Source organism: Haliaeetus albicilla, chromosome Z, assembly GCF_947461875.1.
Source record: "Haliaeetus albicilla chromosome Z, bHalAlb1.1, whole genome shotgun sequence".
In the NCBI taxonomy this organism is placed as follows: Eukaryota; Metazoa; Chordata; class Aves; order Accipitriformes; family Accipitridae; genus Haliaeetus; species Haliaeetus albicilla.
The window spans coordinates 27,584,119-27,607,294 of record NC_091516.1 but is presented as its reverse complement, the minus strand read 5'-3'; the positions used below and the strand labels follow the sequence as shown (position 1 = coordinate 27,607,294).

Genomic DNA, 23,176 nt, shown 5'->3' with positions numbered 1-23,176 from the left:
CGCAGGTAGCGGGGCTGGCGCGTTACCTGCTCGGCAGGAGTCTGCACGTAGCCTAAGTCTGGTTTTGAAGCGTGCTGAATGTTTCCAAAACGGTAGCCTGGACCGGGCGTTCCTTCAGACTCTCTCTGTTTTCTTTCAGTTTCACAAGCAGGTTTTTCATTCTCTAAGTAGCAAAATAATGATGGTGAGTAATTGCAGTGTACCCCCTGTACTTCCGCTCAGCCTCCTGAGCGAGGCTTTTTTTTTTTCTTGTCACAAGCAAAATCAATGCGTATACCCATAAAGAGTTAGGAGGGTGATGACGTTGGCCACGTTAGTGGTACAAGCCAAGTTCAAAACAAGCCCTGCCCTTCCAGAGAATGCAAGATCGATTCTGGCAGTGAAGCCCTACCATTCCCTTAACAGTATCATAGGTGAGACTCAGTTTCACACTGCACGGTGTGTAAGTAGGCTGGTAATTTCTTAGACACTCAATAACATGCATAGGTGCCCAATAAAAAAGGTCCTTTTCTTTCTTGCAGCTAAATAACAGGCTTCAGCGTGTCATGCTTCAGCAGCATTTGAAATTTGTGCAGAGCACGCTTTGAGACCTCACAGTGTTTATTTTCTCTGTTCATACAGGTCCATGAGGGCCTGCTTCAGGACAGCCCTCTTACAGCTCTTGAAGAGTCTGGTGCAAGGCATAGCAAAGTCTATGAGAAGCTGTATTTTGACGTACGGGAGGGGAATAAAAACTTACATAACCCTGTATTGGCAGGTGTCAACTAAAAACAATAGAAATGAATGAAAGAAGGGTTTGGTTTGTATAACTCAGGTGGAGGGGGTAGAAACTCATACCCCATCCTGCCTTCTCTAATAGCAATTTCTGGAAAGGAGTCCCTACTCAGCATCCTTAGGAGATCAAGACCTTAAGTGATCGTCTTGAAAACCAGGTACCTCAGTAAGCTATACCTAGGGATTTGTGCTCTCAGTCACTCTCCTCCCTTCTCCTAGTGAACAAGGATTCACTGGATATTGTTTTCCTTGCATAAATTGGCACATTCCCATGCAGTTGTTTTAAAAAAAATATTTTCCAGTAAACACTGTTGTCCAAAAATAAAACTTCCACCAGAGTACAGTAACAAGGACTTTTGGTTTCTTCTCTCTTTAATTAAAATTCTTGGCATTTTACTATTCCAGGGTCTGATACAATCAGTTTTAGTACCCTTTAGCCTATTAGTCACAATTTAAACTCATGCAGAACTTCCAGTGGAACCATGGAGGAGTTGGCTTTTCAGGAAGGACATGGTGGTTGGAAAATGGCTTACCTATATTGTCCAAATTTACACCGAAAGTGTTTCAGTATTACTCCCAAAGAAGTAAGTTTAACTAAAAAGGTATCATTCTTTGCCTCATGTTGCCGACTCCATAATGGAAGAACCTTGCACAGCCCCTGACAGGGTGGACAGATAGCTTTTTTAACAGCCAGGTCTTGCTCTCCAGTGTGAGTCGCTGCGTGTCCTCCGAGGGACGGGAGCATACAACCAGCACCACAAAAACACTGCCCAGACCCCTGCTGCATGTGGGCATACTTGGCTGGTAAAAGCCACAGATTAAATGTCAGCTCTCTCTGCTTTGCCTGTAGATGAAAAGGGAGCTTTAGCAAGCAAAACGCTGCTGTCAGGTAGTTAAGTTATCATTCAGTTAGCAAAATAAGGACTGTGTTTAACTGAGCTGTTTGCAGAGCAGTGTGGTGCCACTTTTGAGGAATGGGGAACAGAAAGAGTAGCATGCCTCAGGATAAAGTAAATAAAAAGAGAGGTAAAGCGTGAGTTATTGAAATGTTGGTGTAATTACTTTAGCTGAGTAGAATATTAAGGAAATAGAACAAGTATTAAGCCTAAAGCTCCTGCTGAAGCCATGAAAAGAGCAAGAGTTGTGCAAAAAGAGTTAACGTTGGGAAGTACTGTCAAACACAAGTGTTTGATTTAAGCCAGCTAGAGTAGCAAGTGAGGTGTGTTAGCTGTACAAGGAGGAAGGTACCAAGGCACCAACATCCATCTGGAATTCGTTGCTTAGCCTTTCTCAGCGGGTTGGGCTGTTTGTTCAGGAGCTGGGGCTAGTAAGTGCTCCTGCCTCTCATCTAGCTTCACATTCCAGTTTTGGGAACTAGGCAAGCAATTGGCATCATGTCTCTAATTGCAAAAGTCAGCTAATCATTGCGGGAACAGGGAAGGAAGAGAAGCATGTGGGAGGGGAAAGAAGGATGGACCCCTAACTCATGCTCATCTGTGAATGTCATAGCCACAAACAAAGCAACACAGGCATGGTTGGATGAAAACCACCTGCGTTCCTTCTGCCAGTATCATTCACTTTCCATTCTTTTGGTAGCAAAGTTATTTGCACTGTGGTGCTTGGAGGCAGTCAGGGTTTACTGCATGAGGGTTGGTGCATAGTTTAGTTGGCCAGCTATGCATTGGTGAAGGAGCTTTGGACATCTCTTGGAATAAAAAAGGCCTGAGCTAGGCACCAGGGTAGGGAGGTCTTAGCTCTTCATCTTAGGATCCTTCAGCCCCATCCCATGGGTGAAACATCGGAACTGATTGAAGTGTTTGGGGACTGGTGTTAGCAACTGTTGATCCTGCTTTTTGTGACACACCTTTCCCAAAGTGCTGGTTATTGTACTTGACTTCCTTCTTTACAAGCCAAAGGTCTTAGTCTTGCCTGTGCACTTCTCTAGACTCTGTAGTGACTCTGCCATAGAATTTTTTCTTGCTTTTACACTGTTAAGGTCCAGAACTAATTTAAAGGACTCGTGCACCAGGTTGGTTACCTTGAATGTACAAGTAAATACTCAAGCAAATGTCCAAGCCTGAGACCTCAAAGACCTTAAAGCATTCAGTGTTAGAGGTGGCCAGAGCAAATACATCCTAAAGCAATGGGGAACATCTCTTGGGTGACCAAGGAGTTCTGTTGGGAAGTTTGTTCAAAAAGAGTATAGCTGTCTTGCTGATTCATCCATTGCCATGTTCAGCAGTGATGGACCAGGTCTCGGGTTTAAGGTTAAATTCATATGTCCAGCTCCCTTGAAACATTTTTTTCATTCTTCCATGATTTAAGTGTTTTATTTATCTGCACTCTAAGAGTATATAATAGCCACTTCTTTTCCATGGCAACGCCTGTTTCCAGAATTTGCCATCTGGTGTTTCATGTTTTTCTCTCTCTTTCCTTTTTTTTTCCTTTCTTTTTTTTTTCCCTTTTTCTTTTTTTTTTTCCCCAAGCAGCTCTAACATTACTCATTCTGCATCCATTTTGACTTCAGCATCTGAGTGACATTTTCTTTATTGCTCATCAGAAATTTCAGTAGGTCTGTATTCTAAGCCCTCTGCAGATGTATAGCTAATTAAGCTGGCTATATTCCTCTTTAGAAGAAGAGAGATGCTGCTTCATGTGAAGTATTGATGGACTACAATATTCTTGCAATTTTTGCTAGTGTGGTATTTATTTATATGGTATGATTTTAATACTTTTTCTCTGACAAAAACTTAAAACATCTGCACTTTAGGCAATGTAAATCATATAAGCAATAAGTGCATTTAAAAGACTAGGCAGCCAAAAACTTCTTGTCTATAGTTTAGCAGCCTTTGCTTATTTTTCTCTACAGAAAAAATAGAAAATGCAAAAGGTAATGTCATACACATAAAAAAACAGGCCTGCAAATAACTGCTAATCAGTGCTCTTTTGGTCCTCTCAATCTTCCTCCTAAGTTCCTTCCTATTGCCTTTTTACAACTATTTGATCTTGCCTTTACATGTTTTTTTAATTGCTGCCTTGGAAACTGCTGACATGAGGGTGGTACAGGCCCTCAGTGTGGGAATCTTCATAGGGGCAGAAGGATGCCAATAGCAGTAAGATTACTCCCTTGAACTTAGAGGAACGAGCTCTTATACCAAAGGAGTTAGAAGACCATGAGTTGCTTTCTGGCAGAAGCTGTGGTTGGGCAAGAATTCCTGAATGCCCAGGATAGACAGTCTTTGGCCTGAGGAGGCAGCAGGGACCTCTACTCTGTCAAGTGCTGCGGAAACCCAGATCCCACCCGGAGCATGTTGTGGACATCATAGTTCTTAGTTTTTGTTTCTTGGAGAGTTGTCATGCCTGTTATTGCCAGACCAGAGAATTAAAGAGTTGAGAATTCAGCTGCCAAGAGTCATGTTGTAGATTAAAATACCATGGAATTTAAAAATAAACAGAAAGTGTGCTAAAATTCTAACTTGGCAACAGAAACTCAGCAGAGGTAAAGTCGATGTCCACTAGGAGTCAAATGGGGCTCAGTTAGGCTCCAGATTGTAGGTTTTTTTGAAATAAACAAAGAACTTAGGCATGCTTTTAGTCTGTTCTGGAAAATGAAAATATTATGCATGTTTTTTCCCTCAATTTCTTTTCTCTTCCTAGGCACTTAAAAAATAAAAAACCCCCAACATTAATGACATGAGCAGAAAATTAGAAAATACTTAGCTCAGTGCCAGTCAGTCCTAGGCAAAGCAATTAATTTGACCCCCCTGGTTTTGAATACTGTAATTGAATTCCCGTAAGGCTGTCGCACACCTCCACAACAAATGACCATACTGCTAGCATGGTGGTACGTAAAAGGAATACCAGTGGACACTGAGGTCTGTGCAGTTCTGCCCATGTATTACTTGAGGATCAATTAATTGTTTTCTTACAAGTTACAAAGTAGGTGCGGTTATTCACTGGATTGTAAGTAGGTATCTCAGAATCGTACTTGATAGTCAGGACGAAGAAGTATTTCAATGCAAACCTATCACCTTTATAGTAAGTGTGTAAAATCTGTTTTAAGATATGAATTTTTCTGCCTTCATGTGAAGATGATGTGGGATACAGGTTTAAAGTATACCCCTTCCCGCAACAACTCTAGGCAGGGGGCAGCCGCGGGCGGCCGGGAGGTGCGCGGGGTGCACCCCCCCCCGCGCTCCCCCGTCCCAAGGCGTCAGCCTCCCCCACCGCCTGACCCCCCCGCAGGGACGGGTCCTCCGCCGGGTGAGAGGCGCCGAAGCCCGGGGCGAAGGCCGGTGGGCTTTGGGGTCCCAGCTACTTCCCGGGAGGCGGCGAGAGACCCGACAAGGTGTCTGGCGTTACTCGGCGAGTGACTGGCCACCCGCTTCTGCAACCAAGCTGTAGGCTGTGACCGCTTTAGGAAGTTTCGTGCACAGGTTGGGTTTGTACGCTTGCTCTGCCGCAAGCTGCCAGCGGCTTGGAACCTGTTGCTCTGTGCCTGGAGCGCTAGGACGCAGGGGTTGGACGTTCTGAAGTAGAATAGACCGAGTTTTCAAACACTACAAACTTTAAACACTCATTTTGAGGTGGCAGTTACGGCTTCGTTCCACCTCTTGCGTTGTACGCAGTGCTCCAGGACGACTCTCTCGGGCTGTCTCCTCAGTCCTTGGCCTGTGTGCTGCACGTTAGTAGGGTGTAGGAATAGAAACTGGATGCCAGCGGAGGTAGCAGAACTACCAGAAGAAAGCAGCCGAGTGCCTCATTCAGCAGAGACGGTCTACAGAAAGAGCGAACGCAGCCTCAGGAAAACGAAAGGCAGAGAAAAACGAATTTTGTTAGCCTGGAGGACCGCACTTCCAAGACCGTCTTCTGCTCCAACAGCCTAGGTCCGAGCACATCATGAAGACGTGCTCAGCGGATCGCTAGCGAGAATATTGGGGTAAGACTTCCTGGGGCCGGAATGATGTACTGCGCCAAGTGTCCCCTGAATTTCACATTTCACACCATGAGTGTGCCCTGAATTTCCATTTGAAGGTACCTTTCTTCATCAGGTTGTCAAGTGATGAATGAACTGGGCACTAAGGGCATTGACACAGTCATTCTCAAAGCTGGGTTGCGAAATTTGTCACTTCATAGCTTACCATTAAAAGACCTTTGTGCTTCCCACTGTGCTGATGCTATACAAACGTATAGCCGATGATCTTTCCTACAAGCTCTCTGGACCAACGGTGCGAGGAGAGAAAGAGAGAGTGGGAAAGAACAGAATGAATTTAATGTTAGTCTGCTCTGGGCACGGCACCAGCCTTTACCTTGCCTTCTTTGCGTAGGAATGCTTTAGGTTGCTGTGAGGGAAGTTTGAAAAAATAGTGGACTAGCTGATGCCAACTGAATGATCTTACCTGGACTTTGCGATCAACTTAGTCAGGCCGTAAGGAGCGTCCAAAACAAAATGGACGTGCGAAAGTGCCTCTTAGGCGCTGACATAGGTAATTTCTTGTGAGAGGTCTTGTAGTTTGAGAAGAATCCCAATGAGGTAGAGTGGATTCTTTAAGACACGGGGCAGTTTTTTTATTGTATTTCTAATCTCTTTGACATGAGAAGCTAGCAAACAAAACAAAACAGAACACAAATCGGTTTTGCAGGTTAATCTAGTTTGGAGAATAAACTGACATGAGAACCCTCCATGCAATTCAGTTTGCTTACAACACTGTAATACTTCCTGCTTCCTTGAACAGGAGAGTCATAAATGTTAAAAAATAGCACCAAAAGCCTTTTAAACTTGCACTTGCAAAAGCCCTCTTTTAAAGGTGTTTCTCAGGGTGATACTGCTGTGTTTATTAAGGCTGCGGCTGAAACGAACTGTATTCCAAGCTGCGACCCCAGGCAAAGAAAACTGTCTTTTGCTGTATGAAGGAAAAGGAGTGAGAGGTGGGCTGGTTCTGCCACTGAAGAACAAAAGGTAGAGGGAGTAGAGCTGAGAAATGGGGTGAACGGAGACCAAGCCCTGCAGAGGTGCGTTCACCTGCTCCTCCTGTGAACAGAGGAGTGGAAACCACTTTCCCCAGCAAGAGCTAGTACTCCATACAACCCGCCTCTGCCCTCGTGGCAGCAGCTAGCCTGATTTTCCCAGTGTTTTGGGCCTGTGTGGCGGGGTTTTGGTAGCAGGGGAGGGGCTGCAGGGGTGGCTCCTGTGAGAAGCTGCTGGAAATTTCCCCGGCTCCAAGTCGGACCCGCCGCTGGCCAAGACCGAGCCCATCAGTGGCGGTGGTAGCGCCTCTGGGAGAACAGGTTTGAGACGGGGAACCTGCAGTGAGTAGGGGGATTGGAATGTGAGAGGAAGGAACCCCTCTGCAGACACCGAGGTCAGTGCGGAAGGAGGGGAGGAGGAGCGGGGGAGGAGGGGATGCCCCTGCAGCCCGTGGTGAGACGGCAGGCTGTGTCCCCCAGCCCACGGAGGGGAGCGGGGGAGCAGAGGCCCACCTGCAGCCCGGGGAGAAAGGAGCCCACGCCGGAGCAGGGGCATGCCCCTGAAGATGGCCGTGACTCCATGGGAAGGCCTGAGCTGGAGCAGTCTGTGCCTGAAGGACTGCAGCCCGCGGAAGGGACCCACACTGGAGAAGTTCGTGAAGAACTGCAGCCCATGTGAAGGACTTAATGTTGGAATAGTTTGTGGAGAACTGTCTCCTGTGGGAGGCACCCTATGATGGAACAGGGGAAGAGTGAGGAGTCCTGCCCATGTGGAGGATGAAGTAGCAGAGATAACGTGATGAACTGACCCCAACCCCCATTCCCTGTCCCTCTGCGCTGCCAGGGAGAGGAGATAGAGAGAACCAGGAGTGGACTTGAGCCAGGAAGGAGGGAGGGGTGGTGGGAAGGTGTTCTAAGGTTTGGTTTTACTTCTCAGTATCCTTGTTTTTATTTGATTGGTTGTAAATTAAATTGATTTTGTTTTTTCCCCAAGTTGAGCCTGTTTTTTTGCCCATGACCATAAGTGGTGAGTGATCCCTCCCAGTCCTTGTGTCGACCCACGAGCTTTTCTTTATATTTTCTCTCCCCATCCCACTAGGGGGGAGGATTAAGTGAATGGCTTTGTGGTGCTTTGTTACCGGCTGGGCTTAAACCACCACAAGTATCTAACTATGTTTTCTTTCTTTTAGATTGTGTTTTTGGAACAATCTGATCAGCAAGAGCAACTGGCTAAGAAGTGGGGGTTCAGAACATCTGACATAAGAGAACTGAGTAACTAGTATGTGTTTTGTTTAATTTCAGCAAATGCAATTTATTCTCTGAGTGAAGTCATGTGGGTCTCTGTGAACACGTTTTGGCAGGGAGCACATTAAATCCAATCTCATGGCCAAAACTTTTCAGCTCAGTGAGAGGTCTTAACACAAGAGCCGTCTGCATCCCGGATGGGACTTGGAGAGTGGACAGTCCGTATGCTTTTTGCACTCCTTGGTTTGGGACTGCAGCCATGGCTGAATTGTGCTGGCTGATTTACACTGTGCAGAACAAAATGGCATGTTTAGCTTTCATACATGACCTCTTCTGTGCTTACAGAAGTAAATTACATTCTTTCTTGAGATTACATTTTATATCCATTTTGTTAGCAGCAAGCTGGGCCTAGCTAGCTCAAAAGTCTAGGCTTGGTAAATGTAGGTAACACTAACAATGCAGATACAAAACTAATTGCTTGGGCTTTGACACACTCCCTAATAAAAACTAATAAAATTAGAAGTTTTAAACCTTCTAAACACAGAGCCTTGGATTTCTAACTATATTGCAGCTAGAGTGTTTCTTTTTTCTTCAGCTGGTTAAATCGCCCACCTTCCTGGTAAAGTGAAATAGTTTTGGATTGTACCTACTGTGGTTTGCATGCAGTAGCACAACTGTAAATGACTTGTAGCTTAGAATCTAGACCTGCAGCATCATTTTAGTGTTCAGTTGTTAAAAAATCTGTGTGCTTCATTGGAGGGCTAATCATACAGAATATATGAGTCATCAGACGTTTTCTTCACTTGAAATAGCCTGAGGAAAATGGAAGGTGCAGACTGAGAAAGGTCTTTCAGCATTTCTAGCATGCAGGAAAACAGGAAGAAGGGTAACTACAAAGAGACAAAATCACTGTTCATTCAGTAGTCCGGGAGAAGGGAAGAGGAGTGAGAGAAATTTTATACTGTATGGAGTTCCAGCACAAAATAGTCATAGCAACTTCCTGATAATGTTGATATATTCATCCCTGTTATTACATGCACACTACATGACAACAAACAATATTACAGTTCCATTGTAAATATGCCTTCCCTGTCAAGATATTGAGCAGAGATTTTTTTCACCAGTGTCTGTGTCTGCATTTGTAGACACAGTGGCTGTTCTTCCATTAAACCTTGAAATTCATTGATTGAATATATATACACACATGTATATAATGCAGAGAAAACTGGGATATGGCAAGTTAGAGTTTTGTAATTGTAATGGTCTAGCAGCTAGAGGCATCAAAATACATCCATGCTAGGAAGTAGGACTGTGCCCAAATTTTCTCTTTTTCTGGTGGATTCTACGGTGAAGTAATTTTAGTTATTGTGAAGTCAGTTTGGCTTTATTTGTTGGTATTTAGTCTGGGTAAATATTAAAGATAATTAGATTAATCATGCTCTTACATTGTTTTTCTCTCAGTTAGCTATATGTAAGTCTGTGTAAAAGTTATTATTCATACCAGAAAAGGAGTATGGGTGGAGGTGCAGTAGGAGGTGATAGGCTGATGCTGAAATATTTACTGTGGAAAATTTTGTGACATTTTTGACTATTACAATTTTCTTTTCTTTCCCTAGTGAATTCTTCATGCCAGGAATGGTTGATACACACATTCATGCCCCTCAGTATTCATTTACTGGTACAAGAGTAGATCTACCTCTTCTTCAGTGGTTAACTACTTACACATTCCCAACAGAAGCCAAATATAAAGACAGTGATTTTGCAGAAGAAGTCTACACCAGAGTTGTTGTAAGTACTGTAAATGTCATTTATCTATTTGACGACATTCATATATGTGAAATATATGTATGTTTTCAGAAGGTCAGCAGAAATAGTAGAGCATGTCTTAATGTCATGAAAACCAGATAAAACCAACAGTATAGCCATTGTTCTAATTGCCAGCCAGGATTGTCCCCTACTAGTTCCAGTCTTGTTCTGTTGTTGCTGATAAGACAGTTCATTTAATCACATGATTAACAATGAACTTGTTTATCATCTTTTCTGATATCTGAGTGCAATGACCAACGTTTAAGAGTACTCTCAAAGCTGGTATAGCCAGCAGGTGCTGACAACCTCAATGCAGAAAAAAACAAGCATGGTAGAAAAAAAAAATTCAGAGGATATTTCCTTTTCTGCACAAGAAGCCTCTATTAAGAAATTGTGTTCTGCAAAGACTACCTGAAAGAGAAGATGCTTCTCACAGACAAGAGATCTGGGGTGTTTTGGAGTAAAGGAAGACCTTTCTACAGCTGAGGTCCTTGTAGCAGGAATATCTTTCACTGCAGGTGCTTTAGATGAAGTCTGTCAATGGTATTGTGGCACAAAGAGAGAGATATTTGAGCTAGGCTGGTTCTGAGCAATATAAAGGCTTTAAGGTCAAATTCCATGTGATGAACAATAAGCAGCTAGGTCACATTGCAGAGCGCTAATTCTGTCCTATAACTGAAATGTATCCTTCAATATGTGGACTGAAATATCTTCAACAGATTAAATGATTTGACCAGCATAAGTTGCCTTGCATTTGTCTGATACTGTGACATCATGTCTTATCAAAATAATAACATAGTGAATCTGAAATAAATAGTTATACTGTCCTTGCTCACAAATTTTTAAAAAACTTACTTTCTGCCATCTGCCATAATAAAAACATGTAGGAGCAGCTTGGTCATAAACTCTAGCTACAAACACATGCCTTCATCTACTCACCTATAGAGGTGATCTCACCTTCCAGCTGTGTGCCTCAACATACTGTTACTGTCTCTATCAGTTCAGATTGGGTGACATCAGCACAGCTAAAGTGCTCACTGTGCAAGGTGTTTAATAACATCACCTGGAAAAGAACTGCCAGTGGGAGATGGAAGTTAGTTGTAGGAGCTTGAACACAATGGTTAGGCTCTCCCCGTGTGTACCAAATAGGACAAGGTCAGGAAAATGCCTTCATCCCCAAATGCTGCAGAATACCAGTTGCTCTGCAATGTTTGACGGGGATGATAATAACCTTCAGCTGTTAGAAATAGAACTAAAACTGCAGAGAGCAGACACAGTTTTTCATATGTATCTTTGTACTTTGGAGTTGTAATGAAAGCATAGTGAATTTTTTCAAATCAAAATTCTGTTTCCAATGAACACTTTCTATACTTGGTAAAAGAAACAAATCAGGTGAAATTTGCCAGATTTTAGCTGGAACCTCCTCTGGACCTCAAATTTTAGGATAGCCAATTCTTCCTGCTGGTGTTTTGGAAACAGAATGTTTTTAGATTTCATTTAACAATTATATTAGGAATCCAGAAGTAGAGAATTCTGGGTTTTAAAAGCTAAGAAAGGCAAAGGTAATTTGTCTCAGTAATGACATTGGGTTTTTTGAGATTCATTTTAGGAACCCCTAAAGACATATTTTTAATTCTTTGCTTTAATATGAATATTGTATGGAAAAGACAGAGCTTGGCTTCATGTTTGTCAAATAATTAGCTCTAGCCATTCTCAAAAGTTGTGTTGGATGTCCCACCTTCTATCTCATTAAAAAAAATAATAAAATTTTCAAATTCGATTGTAGCCAGAATCCAAAAATGTAATTTAAACCTGTATGTTGGATGGGTAGTCAATATAGTATGCATTTAGGCCCAAGATCAAGTGAAGCTATAAATGTCATTATGACTTAATGTAATGTTAAATGTCTCTTCGTTTACTGTTATATCCTCCAAAAGTAATATGAACAGGTATCAACCACGTTCTCCTTTCAAATGGCATAATTAAATAAGTAATTAAATTATAATCTGAGCAGTTGTTCTCAGTTTACTTTTACCTTGAACTTTGTTACTTTGTACTCAGGGATAACAAAGGGGTTTTATGCATGAAAGCCTGGCTATTTTTTTCAGCCACATCAAGTGGCCACATGAAAACCACTACTTTTTCCCAAAAGCCTTGCTTTGCTAACATTAGGTACAGTGCTTCAGTGTGAAAATAGGAGAGCCTTTCAAAACTAGGAAGTAACATAAATGACTGGTTGTTTGTATTTCTAAATATGCCAGAATTTATTTCCAGTTTAAGTGAAGGAAATACAGACTGATTTCTATGTGTTTAGCCATTGTTAAAATCCTGTATGAATTTGGAAGAAGAATTTTTGGTTTTATTAAACCTCAGGCTTAAAAAAGCTATTATGAAATTAAAAATCTAAAATTTACCTTGCCACTTCACTGCACAATTTCACAATAACTGAATGTTCTCGCAGTTTGAAATCAGACTGCCTGTTCTGTGTTTTGGCAGCTTGACTATTTTTTTTTTCCAGACAAGTTGTAACTGATTTCTTTTTATAGAGACGAACTCTAAAGAATGGCACGACTACAGCTTGCTACTTTGCAACAATTTACACAGATACTTCTCTTCTTCTTGCTGAAATTTTAGGTAAGACTAACAGTGAATTTTGAAGGATGTTGTGCAGACTGTGTTAGTTGAAGGAAACAGAGCTTAAGAGTTTTAGGGATCTGTCTTTCTACTAATTAGGTTTTTATTCATTGTATCTGTCAAACTGTGTCCCCAAAATCCACCCTAGTTACCCTTGTTCACTTAACCGCCTCTTTCCTACTGTTGTTTCTGCTAATCTGTTCATTCCCAAATTAGCTGCTGGCTGAGCTTGAATTAGGTCTGCTGGAGTTGCTCTTCTGCTGCAGTTCTCTGCTCTTTCTAGTCTTTTGCTGTTTGAGGATTAAAGGAGCTGAATGACAAGACATGCAGTCAGTGCATTAATTTCCTGATACGCTGAAGTTTCAGTTGAGAATCAACATGAAAAATCTTCACATACCCTCTGAAACCAGAACAGTGGGAGCTGGCGCCAGGATCTTGTCCCTCCCTTCTGTTCACCATTGCAAATGCCTGCTGTGTGAAAGTAGTGTGATTCTTGCAGGACTTCTCAAGGCTCAACCAGCTCCCAAAACAGAGCAATTTAATGAGAATCTCAGTTTCCACCAAAAATTCCCTAGTCTTTCTGATTTTGTAGGAAAACCTAAAAATCTGAAGCCATTGTATTTAGCAACTCAGACAGTAAAAGTGGACAAAAAAGATCTAATTTACAAACACATTTAAAAGCTTAGAATTTAGGATTATATGCATTCCTTTTAAGTCTTACACATGAGTTCTGAGTCCTAGCTTGCATAAATCTCAAGAAAGAGGCTAGAAGTAGCTCTGGTAATTTTCTCCATCCAGCTGCACATGGGAGGCATGTTAGGAACCTCCTCATTGCTTTCTCTTAAGGAGAGATGTTTTACTGAGATCTTTGTGCCTTTTCTCAGCTCAGGGTAATCATCTACTACAGCTACTGTACTTTGATGCTTGTGTTTCTCATCCTCTACTTCACAGCCGTCTTCTTCATGTACTACCATTATGGATTCTGGTTGTGGTTAAACTACAGTAATCTAGTCCTCAGTTATAACATTTATAAAGTTGGGTACTAATGAGGAAGAGGAGGACTCCTATTTAGATGTGTGGGGTTTTTTCTCTTTCCTTTTTAGCCTTAAAAGTCACATGGATTGTCCCAACTTAAAGATAAGAAAAGACCATAAATTCTGTTAATCTTAAAGGAAGCTGGCTGGGGTGGAATTTGCTATTTTGATTGCAGTACAGGCTTTGATAGCAGTTTTTAAGAACCAGTGATTCTGAGTTTTATATTCTTATGCATCTCAACAGATAAATTTGGTCAACGAGCATTTGTTGGAAAAGTTTGCATGGATGTGAATGACAGTGTGCCACAATACAAAGAAATTACTGCTGACTCTGTCCAAGAGACAGAAAGGTAAGGTGATTAAATTGATGGCACAACCTTTAGAAATAAGACTTTTTCATACATCTGAAAAGTGAATGTGAAGCTGACTAAGAACTTACAGGTGCAAATTTATTAGGAATGGGTTTTTCTTCCAACAGTATTGTTTCCTACAGTTCTGGCAATTTCTGCACGCCCAGTTGCTGCACAGCCCAAGTGGTTTCTCTCTAGCTCTTCCAAAGAAAGGAAGAAGCTACAGCTCTACTGTTTGGAGAGAATATGTGTATGTTGTTGTCCCTTTTCTGCCTCCTCTTTTCCTTTCACAGCTCTGTGTGTGGAGGTGATGTGACCTGACATGGGATAGTGGGGTGGTAATCAGTTCGTTTGCCCCCATTAGCTTGTGAACTATTTTCTTCCCCCATTTAGGATCAAACCTTATTCAAGTTGTAGGAGTCATATACCGCATGTTAAACATACTGTCGTTCTTCTCTCCCCCAGCATAGCACTGTGAAATTACTCTAACTTGCAGCTGAGGGAATGAAGGAGAACAAATCAAGGCAATGTAAATGGCAGAAGGGACCCAAGGCTGGAGTATGGCAGCCTGCTGTCTTATATTTCCCTTGTCTTTCGCATCCATGCTCAGAAAATGCTTAAGCAAACATACAGCTTTTCTCATGGGACTATTTATTTACTTCTATAGATGTTTCAAATATGATGCTGAAAGAGAAAATACCTAACAGTAATATAAACTTCTTATGGCACTTGTGTGAAGTTGCTACCTTATTTTTGCAAATCATGCTAGAAGAATGCCAGTATAAGTTAGAAATCGTCACGGATTTCTAATGGTGTTTATATTTAAAGACATTTTGAAAACATGTAGTATTAGTCATTTGCACTCTACTAACATTTGTTCTCCTTCACATAAATGCCTAGTTTCCATAATACGAGTCCTGCTGAATGGGCCTGAAAGTGAGAGAACTTCCAGTTCTCATATTTTTTTAAAGCTTCAGAATGATCTAAATAGCTTTCTTTTAAATACCCATCTTATACCTCCAACTCCCTTCTCATGAGATTGTGTTAATAACAAATGTTTCTCAGCTTTGGATGAGAGTGTGCCACAAGTACTCCAGAGCTATCTAGAGAAGAGAGCTGCGTGCTTGTTAGCATGGATCAGGAGTACTTACCTCATCAGGCCTGAATCACAGCAAAACAATTGCAGAAGGATGAAAAAGCTCTTCCATTAAGGGGGAAACTTTTTTTTTAAAGAACAGAAGTATGATCTCTCACACCATCAGAAAATGGTTTACACTGATTTCAGCTCTTTACAGTGAGCTTCTGGAAATATTTATATTGTATGCATGGAAATAATATACAATTCCAAGTGCTTCATATACTAAATCTAAATTCAAGAATTTGAATCTACCCTTCTCTTGCAAAGACGGTTGAATAAAAAGTTAGGGAACTGAAATCTAGAATATGTTGTATGCTACCAATTGTTGTAGTCACCTGGAAAGACTTCATATCTGTTCTTCAGCTACAGAAGACAGTGCTTTGAACCCGAGCTTCTTTCCTCATAGAGAAGTACATAAGCCAAGAAAGTATAGGGTATTTTGAGAAAGGTATTTTGGTTTTGAAACAATGCCGACGCAGTTCAAAGAATGTGAAAAAGAATGAAAACAGCTATATAGAAGTTTTGGATTATCACCTGAGAATTATACTTGTGTTACAGTTTCTGCTCCAGTGAATATTTTATTATTATATCAGGTGAATCAGTAAGAGGAGAGGCAGACAGATGATACTTAATTCACATTGTGTTTTGGCTCTCAAAGTTAGACAATGGTGTGCTCAAACTCCTTTGGTCATTGCAGAAGTTGAGCTTAGGTCTCTTACTTCCAGCTGGTGATCTAGCACGAGCTTCAGTGTTGTGATTCTAGCCTCCAGCATTCTTTTCTTTTCCATCTGAAGACATTTGACAAATTTGTTTCAATGTTTGTTGTGACCAAAATTACAAATTTAAGTGGTTTTTTTCTCTAATGTTGCAGCTTTAGCTTATAATTATGTTTTCAATGAATTTAATGTAACGTGCATTTGGTTTTCAGTGAGAACTCAGAGTAATTACCACGTGTCTAATGTTAATTATTGCAAATCAAAAAAATTCTGTATATTCAGGGTCAAATTCACAACTAGCATAATTTGGTGTAACTATCCTGACTTGATTGTGTTGCTTCTTTTTATTTCATCTGAGAATCTGGCCCAACTTTCTGTAAAAAAATTGATCTATATCTGAAATGCTTAATAAGGTATCTAAGTAAATATTTTGTATCTTTTTCATAATTTATAACACAGATGACAGATTTATAACAGATTTTTTTTTACCCTTTTCAGGTTTGTTAAAGAACTACTGGAAAAGAAAGTACGTAGAGTTCTCCTTTTTATTCATTTCTGTATTCAGAAGATGCTGTGTAATACATGAAATACTTAATCCCACTGACAAACACTGCTGGCTTAGTGACAAATCAATAAATATACATCTTTCTGTGTAGTAGACAGATATCATCAGTCTGAAGAACATTCTGCTAGCCATGTTGTTGAGAAATGGACCTGTAGCTGTGTAAATTCAGTTTTGTGTGTCAGAGCACAGCACAGTAATGTTCTGTGCATGTTCTCTATTGACTTTAAAATATTCAGCTTCCTAGAAAGGACAATTTTCTGTTAAAGAAAGGTGGAAGTCAGTAAATCACTCTGTGGTATACAAACTGGCTGATGAAAGAAGTTCTCAGCAGCAGATATCAGTGTTTTTACGGTAGTTACTAATCCATTACCAAATTAGTATTCTGAATCAGCACATGTCTTCCAGCGTGTTTCTGAAGACATTCAGGCTTACAGTCATGAGGCAAAGGTTTACCCTCCAATATTACGAGCAGGGATACTTTTCTTATCAGCCTGTTGTTTTCAGTGGCTTAATTTGTTGACATTTGTATCTCAAAATACTAAAGAACAGATGCCTAGAGTTTAATGTCTAAATCGTATAGAATCATAGAATCATTTAGGTTGGAAAAGACCTCCAAGATCATCGAGTCCAACCATTAACGACGCCCACTAAACCATGTCCTGAAGTACCCTGTCCACTCGCTTTTTGAATATCTCCAGGGATGGTGACTCAACCACTTCCCTGGGCAGCCCATTCCAATGTTTGACAACCCTCTCAGTAAAAAAATTTTTCCTAATATTTAACCTAAATCTCCCTTGCCTCAGCTTGAGGCCATTTCCTCTTGTCCTATCTCCAGTCACCTGACAGAAGAGACCAACACCCACCTCACTACAACCCCCCTTCAGGTAGTTGTAGAGAGTGATAAGGTCTCCCCTCAGCCTCCTCTTTTCTAGACTAAGACTATGTATTAGTAGAGTAAATTGGCTAATCTGCAGAAGTCCTGACCACCTTGTATCTGTGAGATGGTGTAAGAAACTGCAAACCAAGTTACCATATACTGTCTTCTAGTGGTGCCACATGCATAACTATTGCATATGTCTGAAGGCAGAGTTGCAATGCCAGTGTCTACTTTTTATGAAAATTTTAATTTAATTTAATTCAGAAGTGCAAGGTGTAAAGTAAACTTCTGTAGCTCTAGTCTTGGTGTCTCCTCCACTGTTTCCTACTATGTAGCATACCTGGTGCTACCACTTCTTCCTATGTAGGAATCTATCTTCCTGCCCAGGGAGTATAGGGACAGTTTGTTGCTATCATGAGTGCAGAAGATCAAACAAGAAAAAGGCTTTGGTTTTACAGAACTCTGCAGTTTTGCATCATTATGTCTGATAGTCACAGAAGTGGGACTCAGAAAAACATCTGGTGATTCATCTGACTTATTTCTGGTAATGCATACTGGACTGTGAGCAAATATGAAAAAGCATCCAGTGCTTCTCCTGAAGTCTGGTAAAAGCTCAGTGACTTGATGAAGGAGTTGTAATGAAAGAAACTTCTTCACTAAGGTTCATTAAAACTGTTTTCAGAAAAAACTTTGATTCTCTATTTCTGTAGTGAAATTTCTAATAAATATAAGGAAATTACTATACAGCTTAATTTGAGTTGGCAAGGGTGCAGCAAGCAATAAGCAATGGAGATAAAATGTAATTGCTGTGTGAATGCTTGTCTTAATTATATTTAATGATATATAGATGTAGAATCCCAAGCATGTCTTTTTAATATTTTTCAGTATCCGAGGGTACAGCCTATAATAACCCCCCGCTTTGGCCCTTCCTGCACAGAGGATTTGCTGCATGCACTTGGCAATTTAGCACAGGCACATGATCTCCATGTGCAGGTAAGCTCTGAGAGCTCTGTATACAATTTAAATAGTTTGGATAGATGGCATACAGACCAGGGAGTTTTCATAATTTCAGCAAACCACATCCTTACCTTGGAGCCTGTCTTTTAAATTCCTCTGAAATTGTTAATCATACTCCACAAGAACACTGTGACCTGCACAGGAAATGAGAAGGTTCATAGCTGGAAGGATGGCATAATTCAGCAAGACCCAGCGCATCGTCACTATGAGACCGGCACCCAGTATTGTAGATTAGAGCAACCTTGCATTGCTAAAGGTTGGTCTCCCTAGTCCAAGGCTGTTACATCTGTCTCTCTGCCTTTTGCTGTTTCTGTACACAGCATATTTCAGCAGATAAAAAATTACTCATCTTTGTATCTTATTTAACATTGTTAACATAGCTGTAGGATTTCCAGTGTGATGAAGTTTCTGTGTTTAAAAAAGACGTATTTTAAAGCTCACAGGTCTGTTGAAACTTGGAAATGTTTCTTTTTTGGTTACACAATTCTAAGCATATACTGTTTTAAAGCTATCCTACAGCAGGATTTTTTGTCATTACGGAGTGGGCATTTGAAAATATATGCTCCAATGGGAGTACAGGAAGATCAGATTTTTATCTGAGGCCAGGAATTAATCTGCCCGTCTGAAGATACATGGAGCAGCTACCTATATGTTGCCCTGATCCCAGGGTCCACTCTGTGGTTGGCTGGTTCTCTCTTTTACCTCACAGTCCTATGTATTATTTTATTTATTATTTTAACATTTGCCAAATCCAAGTGGGGCATTATGTCATCAGATTACTGGGATGGACTATCCAGGCATACCATCTCAAATCACTTTTAAAGGAACAAATGGAGCTACATTTTTGGGTCCCAGGGACCTCTCTGATGAAAAGAGAAACCCAAGGACTAGATCTAACTATAGGCTTTACAAATACTAGTTTCTATCATTACATGTTTAACACCAGTAGGTTGCTCAGAAGGTTGTAGTGTCAGGTTTAATGCTATTTAAAGTACTTACTGCTATATATTTTCTTATTGCAGAGTCACATAAGTGAGAATGAAGAAGAAGTCAAAGTTGTGGAGAACATGTTTCCGGCCTACCAGAATTACACTGAATTGTATGATAAAAACAAGCTGCTTACCAGTAAGGTAGCTGCATAAAAATTTCCGTAACATAGTTTAGATTTATCCAGGTAGAGAATATGATGGTTAACTGTAGTTACCTCAAAAGTTTTGTCAAGGTCAGTGACATCTGGCAGAAAGTAAATTGGTTTTATGTTCTCTGTTGTACAGGTGTTGGTCAAGGTATTGGAACTTTAGATAAGCCCACACTTTTCCTAAGCATTTTAGGGAAGATGAACAATAAAGGTATCTTTTGCTCCCTGATCCATTTTCCAAGGGCTCCAAAGAGAATTGGGGCAGTGGGATCAGGAGACTAGGTAAAGCTGGTATTGCAGGAGCTGGTATTTCTTGGGCAGTACCCAGTTATCCTTATATTACAATGTTCTTCACATTGGTTTTGCCTGAAGATGTGTTCTATGGTGTTATGGTAGGACCAGCTTCATTTTTTGGCAGTTTCCTACATAAAAGCAGCTTGTCCTGTCGTGTTCTCTGTGTGAATCTCACATGCAGACAGGTACACTTTACTGTTCCAGCTATCCAAAAGCATTCTCTTCTCATTAGCTGATTTTACCAAGTATTGAAAGGCACAGTGGCCTGAAAAGTTGAAATTCATTAAAGCTTTTTGCTGGCAAGATAAATACAAGCAGATACGATATCAGCCCACACTAAGTGCAGGTTGGAATGCCAGGGCACACCATATTAGATAGTGGAGAGCCCATGCAAGAGTGAATATGAACAGCCTAACTACAGTCAGAGTGCTTAAACATCAGTCAAATTGATTTAAAATTTTAGGAAATAATTTTCAGAGGCACAAAGGGCAGCTGGAAACTCATTGGGAATTAGCCACTGAACTCCTATTTCTGTCTACAAAAATGTGTCCCAGTAAATTACTTACTTACGATCCTTTTTACCTGAGAAATCAATGTGGACTACTTAAGTATGTACGCAGTATTAACTGTTGTTCTCTTGCAAAGTCCTATGCACGCTGATTTGTTGTGTCAGTGTACTACAGAGAATATTATTGCTGCAAAAACATAGGTCTTAACTCTGTCAGACTGTTGTATGCACAGCGCTGAAAATGGTCACTGAAAACCAGCGTTACTGGTGCCAGGCTCCTGGTTGTTTGGTGAAGCATTCTATTAAACACAAGCTTAACAAAACCACAGACATTTCCCTCTCCCCAACCACCAAAACTAAGACACCAAATTATTTTTTTTAATGTTTTAAAAGTATGTTTTTCAGAGCTGTGGCTGAAATATGTCCTTCTTTTTAAAAAGAAGTACAGATCAGCAGAGATACAGTTCAGCAGCTACCATACGTATGTCCTTAACTTAAGATGTGGCTATTCTCATTGCATTTTCATTTACATTTGAGCTTGATGAGTAGAGACAGCAAGGGTACAGTGCTATTAGGAGATGCTCAGTGGAAACAGTCTCTGTGCTGTTCTCATTTTTATCAGCAGATTGCAAGACCTAACAGAGCTCTTGCTGTTCTCTTTGAGTGGGCATTTGGCATATGAGGTAATTCCAATTAGATATGTCTGGGAATAGTTGGTTTATGCCCTATTAAATAATACTATTCTATACTTCTATGTTTTGTGTATACTGCTTGTGAACTTATTTTTAAAGTCATCTATGTAGGCCAAGAAATAAAAGTCACTAATCAGTTGCACAACAAATTATATTATTTTAATTAAAGAATATTCCAAATATATATATCTTCCTGGTGCAAACCTTTAGAAAGACAATGGGAAACATGCTAAGAGTACATACATCTTCCATTTTATCTGATGTACTCCTAGCCCCAGTACTTAATTTCTGTGTTAGCTACAAAGTATAAATTGTAAGGTTATTACAGTGCTAGGGCGACTGGGGAATTCTTGCTTTTGTTCCTTGAAGCTCTTGAGTCACAGCAGACACTGCAAGAGTCAGCACAATTATCTTCTTACATTAATAAATGAATAAAAGTTGAGGGAGTGATATGTCAGGCATACTGAAGTTAATGAGAGTTTCTCACCTGTCGATTTCAAGACCTTCATTCAAGAACTGCCTTAATTTCCCGTGATGGTAACAGGTGTTCTTTTGGCTATTAAAAGCAGTACAGCAAAAATCACAGGCATTAAATTAAATGCAATATTGAGTAAATTGGTGATTCTCTTTTTCTTTAGACAGTGATGGCTCATGCCTGTCACCTTTCTGAAGAAGAGCTGAAACTTTTTAGTCTTCGTGGAGCTGCAATTTCACATTGCCCCAGTTCTAACTTTTCGTAAGTTAAAAAAACAAAAAAAAAAGAAAAAAAGGAAAAAAAAGAATGTTGTACAATTAAATAAAGCTGTTGTTAGCAGTACCCTGAGTTCAGCCTACCATTACAAGGCTTTGTATATAATACCCCATTCCACCATGTCGTGGTTTAACCCCAGCTGGTAACTAAGCACCACACAGCCGCTCACTCACTTCCCCCCATCCAGTGGGATGGGGGAGAGAATTGGGAAGAAACGGTAAAACTCATGGGTTGAGATAAGGACAGTTTAATAGAACAGAAAGGAGAAGATAATAATAATAATAATAACAATAATAAAATTACAAGAATATTAATAATAAAAGAATTGGAATATACGAAACAAGTGATGCACAATGCAATTGCTCACCATCCGCCAACTGATGCCCAGTTAGTTCCCAAGCAGCGATCTGCCTCCGTGCCCAACTCCCCCCAGTTTATATACTGGGCATGACATCACATAGTGTGTAATACCCCTTTGGCCAGTTTGGGTCAGCTGCCCTGGCTGTGTCTCCTTCTTGTGCCTCTCCAGCCTTCCTGCTGGCTGGGCATGAGAAGCTGAAAAATCCTTGACTTACTCTAACACTACTGAGCAACAACTGAAAACATCAGTGTGTTATCAACATTCTTCTCATGCTGAATCCAAAACTTAACACTATACCAGCTACCAGGAAGAGAATTAACTCCATCCCAGCTGAAAGCAGGACACACCAGAAGTGACATACTGGATTGAGCATGACCATTCATGCTCCACTTCTGCGTGGTATGCTCTGGACTGACTTGTGATTGTTCAGTATAGTCGTATATGTGTGTGTATATATATGTATATATAAATAAATATTTATTTTTAAACTTTATTTCTTTTGACTGTTCTATCAATGGCAGATTCAGGCCATCTCCCTTTGCCCCAAAGTATGCTTATGTTTGGGGGAAATGGGAATGGGTTATATAGCCTTCTTTCTATTAAGCGATAATGAGATACTGTGTGGTATCCAGCCAGGATACTGTAATAAATGTTATGTTAACAGTCATTTTGCCTTTAACATAATCAATATCTTGTTTGTGATGACTTACTGGAGCTCATGGAATGACCTCCCATCTCTGGGAATATTCTTTACATCATATTTGGATTTTTTCACAGGTATGCTGGGAGCTCATTTTCAGCAGATAACTATAAAACTGTGGGAGTTTTTAATTGAGAAAAACTGCCTTTATTTTTAGTGATTAAATCCTATCTTTCAGATATATGAGTGCAAATGCTCCATCCCAGTTTAATAAACACAATCTGTTTCACACGTTCTGAGAGCCTTTGTCATTAAATGACTGTACAACCCTACTCTTCCTGAACTTTCTCTGCGTGTATCACACAGAACACATTTCTTCTTCCAACCCAGGTTGTGCAGCGGTATATTAAATGTGCAAATGGTCCTGAAACACGACGTGAAGCTTGGCCTTGGCACAGGTTAGTAGGTTGCTGTAAAAATGGTTTCTTTTGGAAACCATTGGGAGATACAAAAACATGTCTGCTTGTTTGTGTTTAAAAGTCAGCATGTCTCCAACTTATGGACCTGCTTTTTTTCCCCCACTACTTCTAGAGTAATGAAGTCTAGAGTACTGTAATCTAGAGCTGGTCCAGAAGTGTTTAAAAAGAAAAGCAAAAATCAATGAAGAAA

At 40.5% G+C, this 23,176-nt stretch overlaps 1 protein-coding gene across 2 annotated transcripts in view; it reads left to right on the top strand.

Annotated features, from left to right (window-relative positions):
- The window catches only part of GDA (guanine deaminase), a 36,097-nt gene that overhangs the window by 572 nt on the left and 12,349 nt on the right, over positions 1-23,176 (top strand). For both annotated transcript variants that reach the window (XM_069776682.1, XM_069776681.1), the window contains exons 2-10: positions 7,932-8,020; positions 9,603-9,774; positions 12,339-12,426; positions 13,705-13,810; positions 16,163-16,190; positions 17,992-18,099; positions 19,146-19,253; positions 21,394-21,491; positions 22,898-22,965. In XM_069776682.1, coding sequence (XP_069632783.1) covers positions 7,932-8,020; positions 9,603-9,774; positions 12,339-12,426; positions 13,705-13,810; positions 16,163-16,190; positions 17,992-18,099; positions 19,146-19,253; positions 21,394-21,491; positions 22,898-22,965 — 865 coding nt within the window. The remainder of the gene's footprint in view (positions 1-7,931; positions 8,021-9,602; positions 9,775-12,338; positions 12,427-13,704; positions 13,811-16,162; positions 16,191-17,991; positions 18,100-19,145; positions 19,254-21,393; positions 21,492-22,897; positions 22,966-23,176) is intronic.